General features: G+C 37.4%; 1 protein-coding gene across 15 annotated transcripts in view; it reads right to left on the reverse strand.

The window, feature by feature from the left end:
- Positions 1 to 17506, reverse strand: part of MPDZ (multiple PDZ domain crumbs cell polarity complex component) — a 161222-nt gene that overhangs the window by 134208 nt on the left and 9508 nt on the right. For all 15 annotated transcript variants that reach the window (XM_072841364.1, XM_072841369.1, XM_072841367.1 and 12 more), the window contains exon 2: positions 606 to 684. In XM_072841364.1, the coding sequence (XP_072697465.1) occupies positions 606 to 621 (16 nt within the window). In that variant the 5' untranslated portion in view covers positions 622 to 684. The remainder of the gene's footprint in view (positions 1 to 605; positions 685 to 17506) is intronic.

Consider the following 17506-nt stretch of genomic DNA (forward strand, 5'->3'; position numbering starts at 1 on the left):
GGATGGGTATATGCAAGAAATATGCAAGAAACTCATTCTACAAACCAGCTTCTCTACAACTGAAGAGCAGTGAAAAAAAGATTAACACAGAAATTTGGGTATTTCAATCTACATTATCTCATGTAAAAATTAAACTGCCTTAAATCATCACTAAAGTTTGTCAGCCTAAATGTTTATTATTGTTATGGCTCGTCATCAACTTAAAGGCAAAGCTCAGTAGTATTTCAACTGCCACAAGTAAAGAAGGTAATGAGCTTCTTTCAGTATTAAGAATAGTGTCAAACTTTCTGGTGCTATCCACAAACACCCATTAACCAGAAGTGGGTCCATAAATCAGAATGAGGTTTACATTAAATTTCATCAAAACTCATAATTGGTAGAACATTTCATATGCTTTTATCTTTTGCTTACAAATGATTTGTTTTTATAACACTGCAGATTAAATCATCCAAATATAGAAACACAGTTCCCTGCTATAATGCTAGTGGAAAAAACTTATAAAAACTAAGCTACCAGACAAAATCCTGCTATGTAGAAAAAACATTTCAAAGACCCCAAGGGAAAAAGTTTTGACTCTTAGTAAAATAAGAAGGAATAGGTCTTACCTATAGTTTCTAACATTTTTTTTCCCAAGGTTTAGTGCTCTTCTCCACAACGATCTTAAACAGCAACTAAAACAGAACTCTGGGGAGAAATGGAGTAAAATGGAATGGTTATATTTTATCACAACATTAAAACTATATACTCTACAAAGCATTTGATGCTACTATAACTCCTAACTCCTTTGACCATTGAAATCCTGTTAATTTAAGGTCGTTTTCTTTATAGGCCAAAAAAGTAATCATTTTAGGACTTACTCAAAATTATCTTATATTTACAGATAATACTTGCATAGTAAGGTAAAAGGTATACAATCTGTTTTATGTAAGGTGGTATAGCTATCCAAAATATTTGAGAACTTCTCAACACACACCACTCTAACCTTGAATTCACTTACAGATTTTCACCTACATGGTAAGGAGCTTACTTTTACTCTGCATGAGATAGTCTTGGGCCAGAAATCATTAAAACATAAAAAGCAGAAGATGGGATCCTGCCTTTGACTGCTTATGGTCCTAACTGGGGTGACAGCACACATATCAATTAGAAATTAACTATGACACTCATGAAGTATGTGAACCACGGGGAGCTGATAAATCATAGAGGAAAAACTGAATAAAAGGGAACACAGTGTTAAATGGAAGAAGGGTTTTCAAAGGTTTTCCAAACACTCTCCCGACTATAATATTCTTTTCTCCCTCATTCAAAGCAAACTTTCTCAATCCTTCAACTCACACATCTTTCTCTGACCAGAGAGATCTAAACTCTTTAAAGTATCAGCTACAGATTTCCAATGACAAAGTCCAAATCGCTAATCATTAATCCTTGACATCCAACAATTTATATATTCTCTGCTTGGTCAAACCTGTCCTCTGCCTTGCAGAAAAACCTCAGCCATTCCTTCAATGGAGAAAAAAAAAATCTACAGCCTGATTTCCTCACTTTTAGAAGATGAAACAGGATTTGCCTGAGAAGGAACAAGTTGCCCCTGTTGTCTCTTCAATAGAAAATGCATTTGGGACAAAAGGAAGTACATGATGCATATGACCAGATACACACACCATCCACCAATGCCTGTGATTAGCTCTATGTAATAACAGAAAACAGTTCCTTACCCCAATTCAGAATATACTATTTAAAACATCAACTCCATTTCAAATAGCCAAAAGGCTCTACTACTGGCACTTGCTTTATAAAATGCCCTGATATCCAGAAAAGAGGGCATCGGCTCTAATTTGGAATTGAAATTTAAATAACCTAGGTATTTAAAGGTATGGGCAAAGGGCCTAACACTTGAACCTTAGTTTCCTAGGAAACGTATTCACTGGGTATACTGTGATCCATGAGAAAAAGCACACAGATTTCTAGCTCGTAGTATAATTCACATGGTAAAATGTGTATTCAGGAATAATGCTGAGCCCATGCAGTTGAGCATTTCAATGTTAGGCATTGTGTGGTTTCGTGGGGGAAAAATACAGGGAGATCTTTAAAATAAACTAGTCCTGTTTTTATTCTTATTGACAAGGATACTTCATAAGATAGCACACTATTAGGTCCCCCCCTCAAAAAGTTACTAACTTCCGACAATTAACAAATAAAAGTAAAGATACCCCAATATAAGAAAGGTCTATAACTGATACATGCCCAGGAGGCAGCATACTAGCAACGAAAGAGCATCACCTAGGAATTCTGATCCCCTGAAGGAACATTTCAGCTTGACCCCCTTACCAGATGTGATGCCCCGCCAAGTCGCTGTCTCTCCTGAAATACAAAACTCTAACCACAAATGAGTGACACTCAAAGTTTTAAAAGGATAAAACTATACACATGAGTGCTTGCTAGGCACAATAAAGTCAGCTCTATCTTCTTTCCTCTTTGAAAAATTAACTCAGAAAGACAAGCAGTATTCATGACCTGGAGGGGGAAGTGGCCTATGGCTTCAGAGACCCACTGATTTATGAGGAGCCTGCAGAGAAAGTACATAGTAAGCAATTCCCCACTGAGAAAAACACTGTCATCCCAAAGTTCACCTACAAGTCGATTATGTGAAAAGAGAATTACTTTTTTTTCTCCAGAGAAACTCTTATCATAAAGGGGTTTTTTTTTTTTTTTTTTTGGTTTTTTGGTTTTTTTTTTTTAAGGAAAAAAAAAAGCCCCATTCAACTGCAAATCAGACATAGCTGCCAGATGAGAGCTCCATTCCTCTGGATTTCAGATATTAAAAAAAAAAAAAAAAAATGAGTTTCAGTTTCTCTGCTCTACTCTGATGTCCCTAAAATAAATATATGTAGTTTTTTTGAGGTTTTCCAGATTTTATAATTAGTAGCCATGACAAAGAGACAAGATGTTTAAAAAAATCGTTTCCTTTCCATGACTATACCCTATCCCAAGTATTCAGCTCTAACAATAAAGAAACTCATTTGTAACCAGACTTTTTGATCTGGAGAGATGGAGTTCACATGTATCAAATTGCATGAATTCTTCTCACCCCACCAACTTTCCCTCTTCACCCCCCCTCAACACCATGCGGATGCAGGAGGGTACCTGGGTGATAACAGAGGGTCATGGCCAATGGGTAAGACGTAAAGAAGATCCAATACATGTCTGAAGAAGGTCAAGTTCTCAGGGCTGTTCTGGACAATCTGGGCTAGCAGTGAAGATGATGAGTCAGAGGCGCAGCAAAGAGAGGAAATGAGATGAGGACAAGTAGCAACACTAATGCTGGGGCAGAAGGCTGGTAACAGCAAACATCTAACAGCCACCATGTCCTGGGCACCACTCTAAACATAGTATCCATCTAAGATCTTTAATCTTCATGCTATCCACTCACTTTACAAACAAGAAAATTGAGGCACTGAAAGAGGTGCTTACCAGTAGTCAAAACCACCAGTATATGATGGAGCCAGAGGCGAACCCAGGCAGTTTGGCTCCAGAGCCAATTAACAATTTAACTTCTACAACATGCTGCCTGTCAACAGGAGGAAGATTCACCTTACCATTCTCCTTCCTCTTTCCAAGTTCAAAAGTATGCTGACTTTGCCCTATACAAGAAGAAACCAAAGGAAGAAACAGAGACCCCAAATGCATGAAGTCTGAAATGGACTGGTGTAGACAACTTAACATAACCAACAATCCATACAAAGGTATGAACAACTCAGAACTTAATAGAAACCATGCGTAGGTACATCAAAGAAAAATCAGTAATAGTCACCATTTATATAATGTTTGTATATATATTTAATAAACCACTTTTAAAATACAAGATTTTAAGAAAAATGTCCAAGAAAAAAAAAAAGCCTCTTTATATTAACATTCAAAGTATATTAAAAAAAATAAATAAATAAAAACATGGCTGGGGCAGCCCGAGTGGCTCAGCGGTTCAGCACCACCTTCAGCCCAGGGCATGATCCTGGAGACCCGGGATCAAGTCCCATGTCGGGCTCCCTGCATGGAGCCTGCTTCTCCCTCTACCTGTGTCTCTGCCTCTCTCTCTGTGTCTCTCATGAAGAAATAAATAAAATCTTAAAAAAAAAAAAAAGCAAACAAACATGGCTGTTATATTTCAAGGTGCTAAATCCCTCAACACAATGAAAATACATATATTCAAATACTATCAAAAATATTGCAAAAAAAAAAAAAAAAAAAAAAAAAAAAAAAAAAAAAAAAAATATTGCTACTGTACACTAGCCTCTCTAGTTACTGCCCATGTAATACTCCTATAGATATATCACTACTTGGTTACAACTGAACTTGTTACAGGAGCCATGGCACTTAGAACTACAGAACATACCATAAATGGCTCAATGAATTCAGTACTTATGAAGCACTACAGTGTTGGGCAAGGGCAAGCTGCACACTTTACATCATGAGAGGGACCCTGAAGCTCTCCACATTATTCTCCACTGCCTTGCATATTATTCTATCTTCCAGAGAAGACAACAAAGGAAGGGAGAGACTCAGTCTTACTCAACGTCACATAGCTAGTAAGCAGAACGCATAGATTTGAATCCAACTTTGCCTGAATTCAAAGCCCACACTCACTCTATCACACATCATATTTTCTATATTGTACTGCAAAAATCATATGGTGGGGATACACTGTTGAATGAAAGAAAAAAAGACTATGCAAGACAATGTATTAAGTTGCTAGTATTTGTATAAAAGAATAGGGAAACGTAGTGTAAATAAAATTAACATGTATATGTTTGTAAAAGCACAGACTATTTCTGCAAGCTTTCCCAAGACACTAAGAGTGGGATTTAAGGGGCTATGGGACATTAAGAGAAACTTATTTTGCAGTGGATTTTTTTTTTTGGTATTTTAAATTTTATATCAATATAACATTGGCAGATTTAGCAAATAAAAATACAGGATACAGAAAAATTCAAATAAATTTGAATTTCAAATAAATGAATTAATGTTTCAGTATAAGCATATCCTATGCAATACTTGGCATATACTTATAACTAAATGTTAATTTGCTGATTATCTATTCAATTCAGGCATCCATTATTTTACATGGCAACTCTATTTATGTATATATTACCTTGGGGAAAAAATCAAATTTTAAAAATCCTTTTTAATTTAAAGACTTTATGCTTCTTGTAGAACATTAACATAATGACAGAGTTGCCAAGTCCTTTGCAAATCTCCAAAGATTTTAGCTGTGACCCAATGACTGTTCAACTAGTCGATAATGCCAGTTTCAGAAGGGGATAAAAATCAAATCAAATTTGGTTTTATTTAGAAATAGAAATTGATTAATTGACTAATCATGTACTTTTCAACAAGTTGTACTGGTAATGTGTGGGTACAGATTGTAAGTAGTATAGAATGAGTGCTTCAAACATAAAACAGATCATTCTGCCCAATGCAGATTATATGGAAACTAACAAGTGAAAATAGGTTTTCTGCTAAAAATAACCCAGAAAGAGAAACTGTCCCAAATGTATAAAATTTTCTATTTATCTTAAACAATTCTAACTGTAAAAGAGGTACAACTTTATCTTGTGTGTGTGTTTTTAAAGTTTTTATTTAAATTCCAGTTAGTTAATGTACCGTATTGTATTAGTTTCAGGTGTATAATAGAGAGATTCCACAATTCCACACATCAAGCAGTGCTCATCAAGACAAGTACACTCCTTAATTGCCATCATCTATTTTTTAAAGATTTATTTATTTATTTATTCATGAGGGAGAGGAGAGGAGAGGGGAGGGGAGGGGAGGGGAGGGGAGGGGAAAGGAGAGAGAGGAGAGAGGAGAGGGGAGAGGGGAGAGGGGAGAGGAGAGAGGGGAGAGGAGAGAGGAGAGAGGAGAGAGAGGCAGAGACACAGGCAGAGGGAGAAGCAGGGTCCATGCAAGGAGCCTGATGTGGGACTTGACCCCGGGTCTCCAGGATCACACCCTGGGCTGCAGGCGGCGCTAAACCGCTGCGCCACCCGGGCTGCCAACCATCATCTATTTAACCCATCCCTCACCCCTACCCCTTTTGTAACCATCAATTCATTCTCTATAATTAAGAGTATGTTCCTTGATTTGTCTTTCTTTCCCTTAGCTCATTTGTTGTTTCTCTAATTCCACATGAGTGAAATCGTATGGTATTTGTTTTTCTCTGACTTATTTCACTTAGCATTATACTTTCTAGCTCCATCCATGTCATTGCAAATGGTAAGATTCCATTGTTTTATAGCTAATATTCCATTGTATATATATACCACATCTTCTTTATCCATTCATCAACCCATGGACACCTGAACTCCTTCGATACCTTGGTGATTATAAATAATACTGTTATAAACAGCCAAGTGCATGTATCCCTTTAGAATTAGTGTTTTTGTATTCTTTGGGTAAATACCCAGTACTGCCATTGCTGGATCATAAAGTTGTTCTATTTTTAACTTTTTGAGGAACCTCCTTCCTGTTTTCCATAGTGGCTACACCAATGTTCATTCCCACCAAACATGCGCAAGTATTCCTTTTTCTACACATCACCGCCAACGCCTGTTCTTTCTTGTGTTGTTGATTTAACCATTCTGACAGATGTGAAATATCTCACTGTACTTTTTTTTTCCTCACTGTACTTTTGATTTGCATTTCCCCAATGGTGAATGATGCTGAACATCTTCTCATGTGTCAGTTGGCTATCAGGATGTCTTCTTCAAAGAAATGTCTGTTCATGTCTTCCGTCCATTTTTAATTGGATTATTTGTTTTGGGGGTAGTGAGTCTTATAAGTTCTTTGTATATTTTGGATACTAACCCTTAATCAGATATGTCATTTGCAAGTATTTTCTCCCATTCCATAGGTTGTCTTTTAGTTTTGTTGATCATTTATTTTGTTGTACAGAAGTTTTTTATTTTCATGAAGTCCCAGTAGTTTACTTTTGCTTTTGCTTCCCTTGCCTCGAGAGAGATCTAGAAAAAAGTTTTTAAGGCCAGAAGGGGTATACCTTTGAGTTTGCTGCAATGCAAACTCAAAGAACTCAATTCTTTTATTTACTGATTCAACAATACATGGGACACCTATGTGACTAGCATGTTGTTGGGTGGCAGAATCAGAAAAATGAAGACATGGTCTAGGATTTCATGGGCCAAGTGAATAGAAAGATAAAGCATATAAGCAGACATTTAAAAATACAAATGACAAAGGCAAAGCACCAAACTCAAACTGAAGAGGAAGGGAAAGCTTCCTGGAGACAAAGTTTCCTGGACCTCTGCACAGTCCTGAAAAACAGGTGGGAATCATAGCAGGAATGATGAGAGCTCCCCACATCGAGGCAAAAGCACATAACTCCTGTGCATTACAGGTAATTTATTATTCCTGAATTGAGACTGGAGAAAAGGAAAGACAGAAGTAACAGGGCTAGAGATGCAGGTACAGGCTCAATCACTGAGGGCCCTGCATACCATTCTTAAGGAGTTTAGACATTAAATTTTAAAGTTTATTTTGGTATAGTGGGTGACATGGTCAAACTTTTTTTAGAAACATCACTCTGGAATGGTGTGGAATACCTATAAAAACAAGAGAAACCAGAAACAAGAAGGACAGGTTAAGAGGTTTTTCAAAAACAGACATGAAAGTGAATAAACTCAAATGAGAAATAGATTCAAGAATGAATGAGAATGAAAAGCTATAAGCAACAAGACCTGATAATGTGCAATAGGAGCCTAGGATGCGCCCAGGTTCCCACTTGAGTTTATGACTAGATGGGAATACCAATCACCAAGAGAACATCAGAAGAGGGCAATGGTATGACCATTCCAGAAATAAAGATGTGTCCTGGGCAAAAGTTTAAAAGGCTGAGTTCTAGTACTTTACAATGCTGCTATGGACTGAACTGTATCCCCCCCCCCACCCCCCCGAATTCAGATGTTGAAGCTATAACCTTCAATGTGAAGGATACAGGGCTTTTAGGATGTACTTAAGGTTAAATGAGGTCATAAGGAAAATTGTCCTAATTCAATAGGATTGATCCAAGAGGAATAGCTAGTTATCACTTCCTCACTCCCTCTCTCCCTCTTTTCACATGCAAGTACCAAAGAAAAGCCATGTAAGGACACAGTGAGAAGGTGACTATCAACAAGCCAGGAAGAGAGTTTTTATCAGAAATCAAACCCTGCCAGACCTTGATGTTGGATTTTCTAGCCTCCAGAACCATGAGGAATTAAATTTCTGTTGTTTAAGACATCTAGTCTATGGTATTTGTTATGACAGCCCAAAGTGACCAATATAGATTTCAACTTTCCCACTGCCCCTGTTGCAAGGAATATACTACTACACACGATGCTACATTCCTCTCTTCCAACCATAATCAGGAGAACAATGGTTGGGATCCTCACTCAAAGGAAGATAATCTAAGTGCTGACTGGCAATGTAGAACTAGGCTAGACTCTCTCTTGGGACCTGAAGAAGAAAAATATTGCAAGAATAAACAAATAGCGGTGAAGATACAGTTGAAAATAGAAAGATAAGTGAAGATAAGATAGGGCACAAGCCTGAGTTATTAGAGCAACAAAAATCAGCTGATAGGGACAGAACACAGCTGACATCATGAGAGTAGCAGGTATTCCTCAGGGAGATCCAACACAGCCAATGAGAGGTAAATAGAATCACTGGTCCCTAAGATACATAGTCACTGACATCCATTCTTACGGTGAACTCCATTTTGACAGAGATCATTTGTAAGAGGCTCTGTTGATTGCATTCAAACACACCTAACTATTTGGAGTCTGTTTGAGTACAGCATCACACTATCACACCCCAAATACACCAACCCCTTCAAGCACTCTGCTTAAGAAGTGCCTTGTTCCTTTAACTACTTCACTTGGACATTCTACTTTCCATAAAGATTTGAGGGAGCTTACAGGCAAAGGTAACTTTAATAAGACCACTGAAATAATTAACAACCTCACAGGGAGGATAGCTACATCAGAAAAACAAGGCACAGGGAAGCAGCTACTATGGCAGGTGAATAAAACATCATGAAGTATTCAGTTTTAATCACAGCCTGACAAAAGCCACTAGGTTCCAACCAAACAAAACAAATCCGTTGTTGAAAAATGTATGTGAGACCTAACTGACAAGGTTTCATTCTATCAATGAAACCATAGTAACTGTGAAAAACATTAACAAATAATTAAAATACTTCTGGCTAACAAATTTCAGTCATAGGAGAATAGAAATACTTTCCTTTCAAACTTCACTAGAAAAGCAAGCCAAATATGCCCATTAAAAAATTAAAGTAACACAGACACAAAAACCAGAAATGAAATCTATAATTTATAAACCAGGAGGGAAAAAAATGTGTAACAGAGAATATTCAAGCAATCTAAAAGATGCTGGGGACAAATAGAAAAGGAGAAAAGGAAAAGACACAGTCAACAAAAAATACAAAACAAGGAGACTAAAATAAGTCCAAACATCTGTATTCACAATAAATATGAATCGGTTAGACTCAGAGTAAATTCATAATCCAGATTTCGAAAATGAAATTGAGTTGCAGAATAGTTTGATACTGTTTGCCTGCATTTTTAAAAATACATAAAATAACAATATTTGCTTACATATAAATAAGTATATACATACTTTCATCATATTCAACAATGAGTTAAAAGGATACATTCTATAATTGATTATAGCAGCAGTTACTTTTAGAGGTAGACAGATGAAAACGGTAGTCTCAGATCAGGGAGAGATCAAAAGGGAACTTTAATAAGCTTTCTGTATTTTTTTTTTTGAGGAAACTATAACTTTTATTTTTTTTTAAGATTTTATTTATTTATTCATGAGACACACACAGAGAAAGGCAGAGACATAGACAGAGGGAGAAACAGGCTCCTTGCAGGGAGTCTAATGCAGGACTCAATCCCAGGACCCCAGGATCATGACCTGAGCTGAAGGCAGACACTCAACCACTAAGCCACCCAGGCGTCCCAGCACATTGGAATTATACTGAAGTCTCCTCTGGAGTCACAGTCTTTGGTATAACCAATTTTTTCATAGCCTATTTAAATTACCCATTTTGGGCTAAGGCTAAAGAGTAGTATCCATGGGTTTGATGAAAAGCCCAACGTCAATGGCAATAGTATAGTGTTTAAGAGCACAAGCTCTGGAGTCACACTGGTTGGGTTCTAAATCCCAGGTTGGCTACTACTCAACTATGTGACTTTCAAGAAAGTCATGAATCTGAGTCTCCATTTCTTCATCTCTAAAATGGGGTAATTACAGCACCTGCCCTATAAGATTGTTATAAATATAGATGAAGAGAGCCTTGTGCATAATACGAATGGTAGATTATAGTACTGTTTGTCTAGATTTCTTAACCCTTTTTGAAGGACCTCTCTCTGTTGAATGATTATATGTATATCTCTGTCCTTTTGAATTCAGGCATGGCTTGAATTAATGACTTGCTTAATGAGTCACATAAGGAAACTATAACTTTTAGAATGTTTTTGAATTTTGCATGTAAAAAGTAACTGGGCTGAAATATTTATGGATAAAATGATTAAATGTTTAGTATCTGCTTCGAAAAAATAAAAGGACAGAAGCAACAGGACTGGTCATGAACAAAAGGCTGTTAAAACGGATTGATACATGAGGATTCTCTGAATAATAATTTATTGTAATAGGTACATTGTAAAATGTACATTTGAAATTTTTCATAATAAACATTAGAAAAATAACAGATGGGCAATAAACATGTGAAAATGTTAATATCTAATTATGGAGAATAGAACTAGAGAAGATTGTCTCCTTCTTCATAATTTACAATATTTTTTAAATCCTATCATTCTTCCCAGGAAGAAAAAAAAAAGGTTTCACTTCAAACTATGAAATTTCTTGGGAAAAAAAAATGCCACTGGTTAATGCTGCCAGAAAAATAATTGTTTCAGGCTAGATAACTCCAAAAAAAGGAAATGAAATGCTATGAAAATATTTCTTCAAAATTAATATCTCATAAGGAATTTTTATTTACAAAATTTTTATTTTAAAAACAAAGCTTTATTCTGATTTACTGATGGTTACTGAGCTGCTAGTTTTACCAAGCCATTTTAGGTAAGAGCCTTAGAAGAGAAGCTTATGGTTCTGGATTAGCCCACTCTGTGTGTGAGAGAGAGAGCAGCAAGGCAGGAAGTGATAAATGACCACTGCTGTTCTACTTCTACAGTACAGACCAAAATCCCCACCTCTGGAAATGATGAGTGAACCCAAGAGTACACATAAATATAAATATAAATCTGTTTTGATTAAGAGAAAACTTATTTATCTTTCATGTACATTCAAGTAACAATAGAATGAACAGTGACATATCTAAGTTAATGCTATAAAACAGAGAAATGGCAAATTAATCCATAATTATGTAGACATAAATCAAGATTATTACTTTGACCAAGAATCCACAAACTCTAAACAAGTTTTGGTGAAAATAATATGAGCTCATTCCTTTATATAGTAATTTCCTAATAGGGGGAAAAAACCCTACGGAAAAGGAAAATACATATAATTCACAAGTTGGAATATTTTATTATAGGTATACTCACACAATATATTTATACTAACATGTTCATTAAACTTATTTTTGTATTGAAAGCGACTTCCTTTTATTTTTAAGACTGTTGGCTGGAGATAAAGGGGCTCACTGTCCTTTCAAAAGAGTATGCATGTTCCATCCTTAACTGCAGATTCTCTAAACCACACAGATAGTTAACGTTATAAAGACACCACATTCATGGCCGCTTCCAGAATTACACACTTAAATTATATTTTGTGATGCCTTTGAGTTAATCTCTCCTATTTACTGCTCACACTCAAGTCAATGTTAGTGTTGAAAGGAACAAAAAACTTGTAGCTCAGAGACATGCTAACGCTCACGGAGGCATGGTTACATAACAGATCACTGGTGTGTCTGGGATTAGAACCTTAGGCTGCTACTATTACTCAACTGATTATCTGAAAGGCTGAACTTTCTTTCCTTTTAAATATATTAGACAAATCAATTCTGTTTATAGTCTATTGTATTATATTTATTTCCTTTCTTTTCACCCTCACTTATAATTAAAAAAAAAAAAAAAACACACCAAGACACATGTACACATACACATAGGAGAACTATGGACTCCACAATACCTTCTTTCCAGGCACCCTTTTTTACATATTTTCCATCCATAATGCTCTTAGTATTTCCCTATAAGCACAAGGACCCTCCCTCTAAAATTGTTACCTTACACCAAACACGGTGACCCAGGGAAAAGATTTAGATGCCTCTGAGGATGCACATGTAGCCTCTTCTGCTCTCCCACTCCCTAGTTAAACTCAGAGAAATTTAGATTGTTGGGCAATTTGCCACTGTTTGCTACGATATTTTCAGTGTTAAGGACCAAAATGCAACAGGTCAGCATATTTCTTGGACAGAACCAGGTAGGGGGATTCCTCCCAGGGCTGCCCTTGCTGGGGAACAACAGGCTGGCATCCAACTCCAGGGGCACCTGCTCATAACACACTCACTGTGGTCACATAATTTTTGAGGTAAACTGAAAACACACAGAAGGATTAACTTTGTGCCAGAATTCTCAGGAGCAATTCCTGCACAGGCAACAAATTCTCCAGAGAAATTACTTCAGGCTCCCGCCTCCTGCCCTTTTGCCTGCCTGGAATGAGGCAATTCTCCCGTGGGCCCCCAGCAAACTGTATCCTTGATGCTTAGAAGAAGCACAGGTACTCGAAGTGTCCCCATGGGACCCTGAATCACGGCCAGGAGCTGCTGTTAGGACTTATCAACTGCAGGAGCAGGTGACAGGACAGAAGATACCTGTCATCTCTCGGCTGTCCTCTCAGAGACTGGACTTTCATTGAGTTTGTGAGATCTCAATGATGATACTGAGGCGAACCATACAGGGCTTTGTCTGTTGCGACTGAACAATTCCTCAGGGTAAAGCCCTAAAGGACAGTATAGAGACAACCTTTTCAATACAGACAAAACTGTGGAAAGGGAGGAAGGGGGCCGCACGACACACAGTATTATAACTGCTGCTTCGGCGCATCTCCCCAGCCAACTATCTCAAGTTCATGCTCCTCACCCAAGGTCCATTTTCTAGGGCATTTCTCCATTACTTTTCAAATAACTTTTACTCCTGCCATTTCGCCATTATTGTTCCTAATTGTTTCTTCTGTTTGGGAAGCTTTTCTACGAAAATTATGAGTACTATCATCTATCATATCGCCTACTTGGCTGTTACAGAGTTTTAAGTACTATACATAATTAGATATTATTATTCCTCCCCATCAATCAGTGCCTCCTAAATTCAGTTTGTGGCCCTCATGAATTCCCTCTGCTGAATTTGGATAGGAATAGGGATTAAGATTACAAATTTCACTCAGAAAAGGGCAGGCTCACATTTCTGATAGGAAATCCTCTGGGAAGAGAACAGCATATTAGAGTGATATTTAACGTGCCTGATTTTCTCCCATGTCCCAGGTGTGGGGTGACCAGTAGTCCACATGCCCTATTGGTTTCATTGCCAGCTCTTTGTACAGAGAAGTACCATGCATGTACTGAAAAGGCATGGCCAAAGATCATGCCTTCTCTGTGTCCATTTTTGCAATTCTTTTCATGGAGCAATTCAGAACCCTTAAATTCAGCCTGAAGAAGAAATCAATGCATTTTTTACAACTATTAGTGCTTCATAATTTCAAATATATTATTTGAAGATGTAAAACATTCCATGCACTTTTACTCTTCCCATAACTTGGTAACAACACATTTTCATATGTGGAAGTAGAAGGCCAAAGAGATTACTAACTTTCTCAAGGTCACATAACTCAGATTTTTATTAAGCAATCATATTCCACAGCCATTATGACGTAGGGGTACTGAAAAGTCTACGTAATAAAACAGCAATAATTATCTGAAAGTATCAGCCAAAGTAATCTAATTCAGCTACAAGAGGATTTCGGGACAGAGAAGAAGGAAGAAATAATAGGCTTAAAAGCTTATTCAATCAGATTGGATGTCTGTTACTAGATTCCCTAAGTAACTGTTAAATTTTCTATGTCATTTTGCTGATTAAAAAAAAAAAGGCAACTTTATTCCTCAGATATAAACTGACCCTCAAACATCCCCTTCAAGAGGCAAAGTTTCTAAATATATATTCACTATTGATGTCTAAAATGTAAGCTTGGTGTAATCTACAAATTAAAGCAATAATTTGTTATTTGGACCTTTAAAAATGCTATTCAGTAAAAACCAATAATAAAACTGCATATAAGAATTGATTGCTATTGCATCTACTATAACAGTAATTCTTCCATGGAATTAAATAGTCTCCATGAGTGACTTTTTTAGGCAATAAACTAACATTATTTTCACTGTATGAAATCAAACTATCTATGAAATAGCTTCCCTATATCCCTGTCTTCTTAAACAGAGCATATATGCTTCACACACATGCATCTCCTTTAATCCTACCAAGAGCTTCATATTAGGATACACACATTTTTAAATAAGAAAATTGAGGATCAGAACGATAAAGTGTTTTCACCCACATTCACAAAGCCTGTGAAGTAATAGAACTATTCTTTAAAGTCAACCCAAGTCTGATTGATAGCAAAACCAAGAACTTTCCACCATATAGCTCTGTGCTTTAACACTACTACTACAGGTAAGGAAATAATTATTTACCTTCAGATTATGTAGCCCCAGGCATCTATGCTTTCAGAGTTTCCAGGCTGCCTTATAAAGCTCACTTAAAAAACTCTACTATATTATTATTGTGAGATCCTGAGCTGCTGCTGTACAGTGGGCATTAACAATAACATGCAAAGTGCCTGGAAATAAATAATAAGCATACCAAAAACTATTGCTATTATTATCTTGTCTTCTCTTAGTGTCTGGACCCTAATTTCTCCATTTTGCTATTTCCAATTTGCTCTCGGATTAATCAGGCTTATTAAATCAGTAACTCCTTAACACAAATGACAATTGATATGTCTGAATTGGAACCCTGCAAAGTGCAAAAAAGAAAGTACACAGCTTTTAGGACACTTATGTTCTCATTGCTGAAAACTATACTGTTTGTGCTATTGAATATCCCTGAAATTACCCCCTATGATACTTCAAAGAAGTAGAAATGAATCCAATCGTTTCAAACTCTTAAAAGTCAGCTTTGTCAAAGAACTGACTCGTAAAGGTAAAATGTCATCTACCAGGGAAGACAGGATGAAGAAAGAACAGATTGATGTATTGCAAGACACAGATAAACAGGGCAGGAAAGGAAGAAAAAAAAAATATGAAGTGAGGAAGCTGAAATGGAAAAGAGAGAGGCAGCAAGATCTTTACAAAACTCTCAGAGAAGTACTGAGCATTCACCAGCCTCACAGGAGGTGGAACAGTCTGAGGTCACAGAAGCACAGGAAGAATGGAATCATTTCCCCCACCAAAGTGAAATCTGATCTCAAAGGAAGAAGTTCAGCTCTCTCTTCTATCACCCACCAAATAGCCAAACGTAGTAAAGATCATTAAGTCTGAGTCACTTTCCTTATGACTCAGTTGTCAAAATCCTGTAAGATAAAGTATGTGTAAGTATGTAGAAAATGGAAGTGCCGTAGGAGCATTTGGCAGCAGCATTATTATCAGCAGTATCAGCATCAGAATGGCTGATAATGTTTCCTAATTTTAAGAAAATCAACAGCAAAAAAAAAACTATACAAAACACAGCATTGATTCAGCAAGATTTTTTTTTAAGATTTTATTTATTTATTCATGAGAGACACAGAGAGAGAGAGAGAGAGAGGCATAGATACAGGCAGAGGGAGAAGCAGGCTCCATGCAGGGAGCCCCATGCAGGACTCGATCCTGGAACTCCAGGATTATGCCCTGAGCCGAAGGCAGAGGCTCAACTGTTGAGCCACCCAGGTGTCCCTGCTTCAGCAAGATTAAGATAAGTACACACATATTTAGCATGATATACTCGCAAAAGATCCTTCCATTCTCATTCAAATAAATAGGGGCTTTTGCAACTACTTTTGCATTCATAATTTTATTTTTTTTATTAAAGAGGGCCATCTCAAATTCTACAAACGTTAAGCCCCGCCAAAGTCCATATCTGCCTCTATCACTGAAGCATATGGTAAAGCAAAATATAGACAGGTACCTAACTTTTGAGCTCTCATGTTAGTGGAAACCAGTTAAGTAATTACACTGCAGCGTGATGTGCTAAATTCTCTGGGAGTACAGAGAAATGCAATCCTGTCAGCATGCATCAAAAAGAATTGGGAGATGTGACATGTGAGCTGTCCCACAGGACGCACAACCTAGGAGTGTGTGGGAGACAGCCAGGAGAGGAAAAAACATGTCTTGCTAAGGGAAGGACAACTGCTAGGGCAATGTAGCTGTAAAGAAACCAGAGAATTCAAACGACAAGGGTTCTATAGTACTGGGCTTCCAAACTAGACAGGAGCTAGGAAAGCAATGTTTCATAACCCCCTTGGGGCCCTTTCCCTGCAGGCAAGGCAGCACGTGGGGAATGGGTGGGAAGTGACAGGCAGTAACTGAAATTCATTTTCTGGAAAACCAGTCTTGGTAATAGGGTAAATAACTCATGAAAAAGAGAAAGAACTATGATAGTATAATCAGATATTCGGCTATTAAAGCAAGCCAATCGAAAAATAACACAAGGGAGCCTGGGTGGCTCAGCAGTTGAGCGTCTGCTTTTGACTCAGGGCATGACCCCCGGAGTCCTAGGATCCAGTCCCAGAGTCCTGGGATCCAGTCCCGAATCAGGCTCCCTTTGGGGAGCTTGCTTCTCCGTCTATGTCTCTGCCTGTCTCTGTGTCTCTCATGAATAAATAAATAAATCTTTCGGGGTGGGGCGGGGGGAAGAAAAATAACACGAGCCAAGATTAAGGCAGATACCAGAAAAACAAGGAAATATAGACACGTTCATCAGAGGGAATCGAAAAAATTCAATGACCACTAGACGTGTGCTGGGGGCTGGCAGACTGAGTAACAGCAACAGACACTGACTTTCAATGTTTCCAATTTGGATAACTAAGAAATACTGGGACACTGTTAGCTTAAACAGCAGAAAGAGATCTTCTGTTTTTAGAGGAATGAGTAGAAACGCATTATTTGTGAACATATCCAGTTTGAAATGTCTCTAGAAAACAGGAAATATTAAAATTTAAGCTCCATGGGAGTTTTTGTTGGTTTTTTTGGTTTGGTTTGATTTAGTGGTAGTGGTAGTCCCTTTTGCTCCCAGGGCTGTATCTCCAGAACCAGAAATAGTGGCTGGTTCAGATAAGGCACTCACCAAATATTTGTTGAAAGAATGTATCAACTACACATGTGTATCTAAAGGAAAAAGAACTTGGAAGACCCTAAAAGTAGGCAATCATTGGGCTTTAGGTGTTG

The sequence above is a fragment of the Canis lupus genome, chromosome 10 (assembly GCF_048164855.1).
Source record: "Canis lupus baileyi chromosome 10, mCanLup2.hap1, whole genome shotgun sequence".
Lineage (NCBI taxonomy): Eukaryota > Metazoa > Chordata > Mammalia > Carnivora > Canidae > Canis > Canis lupus.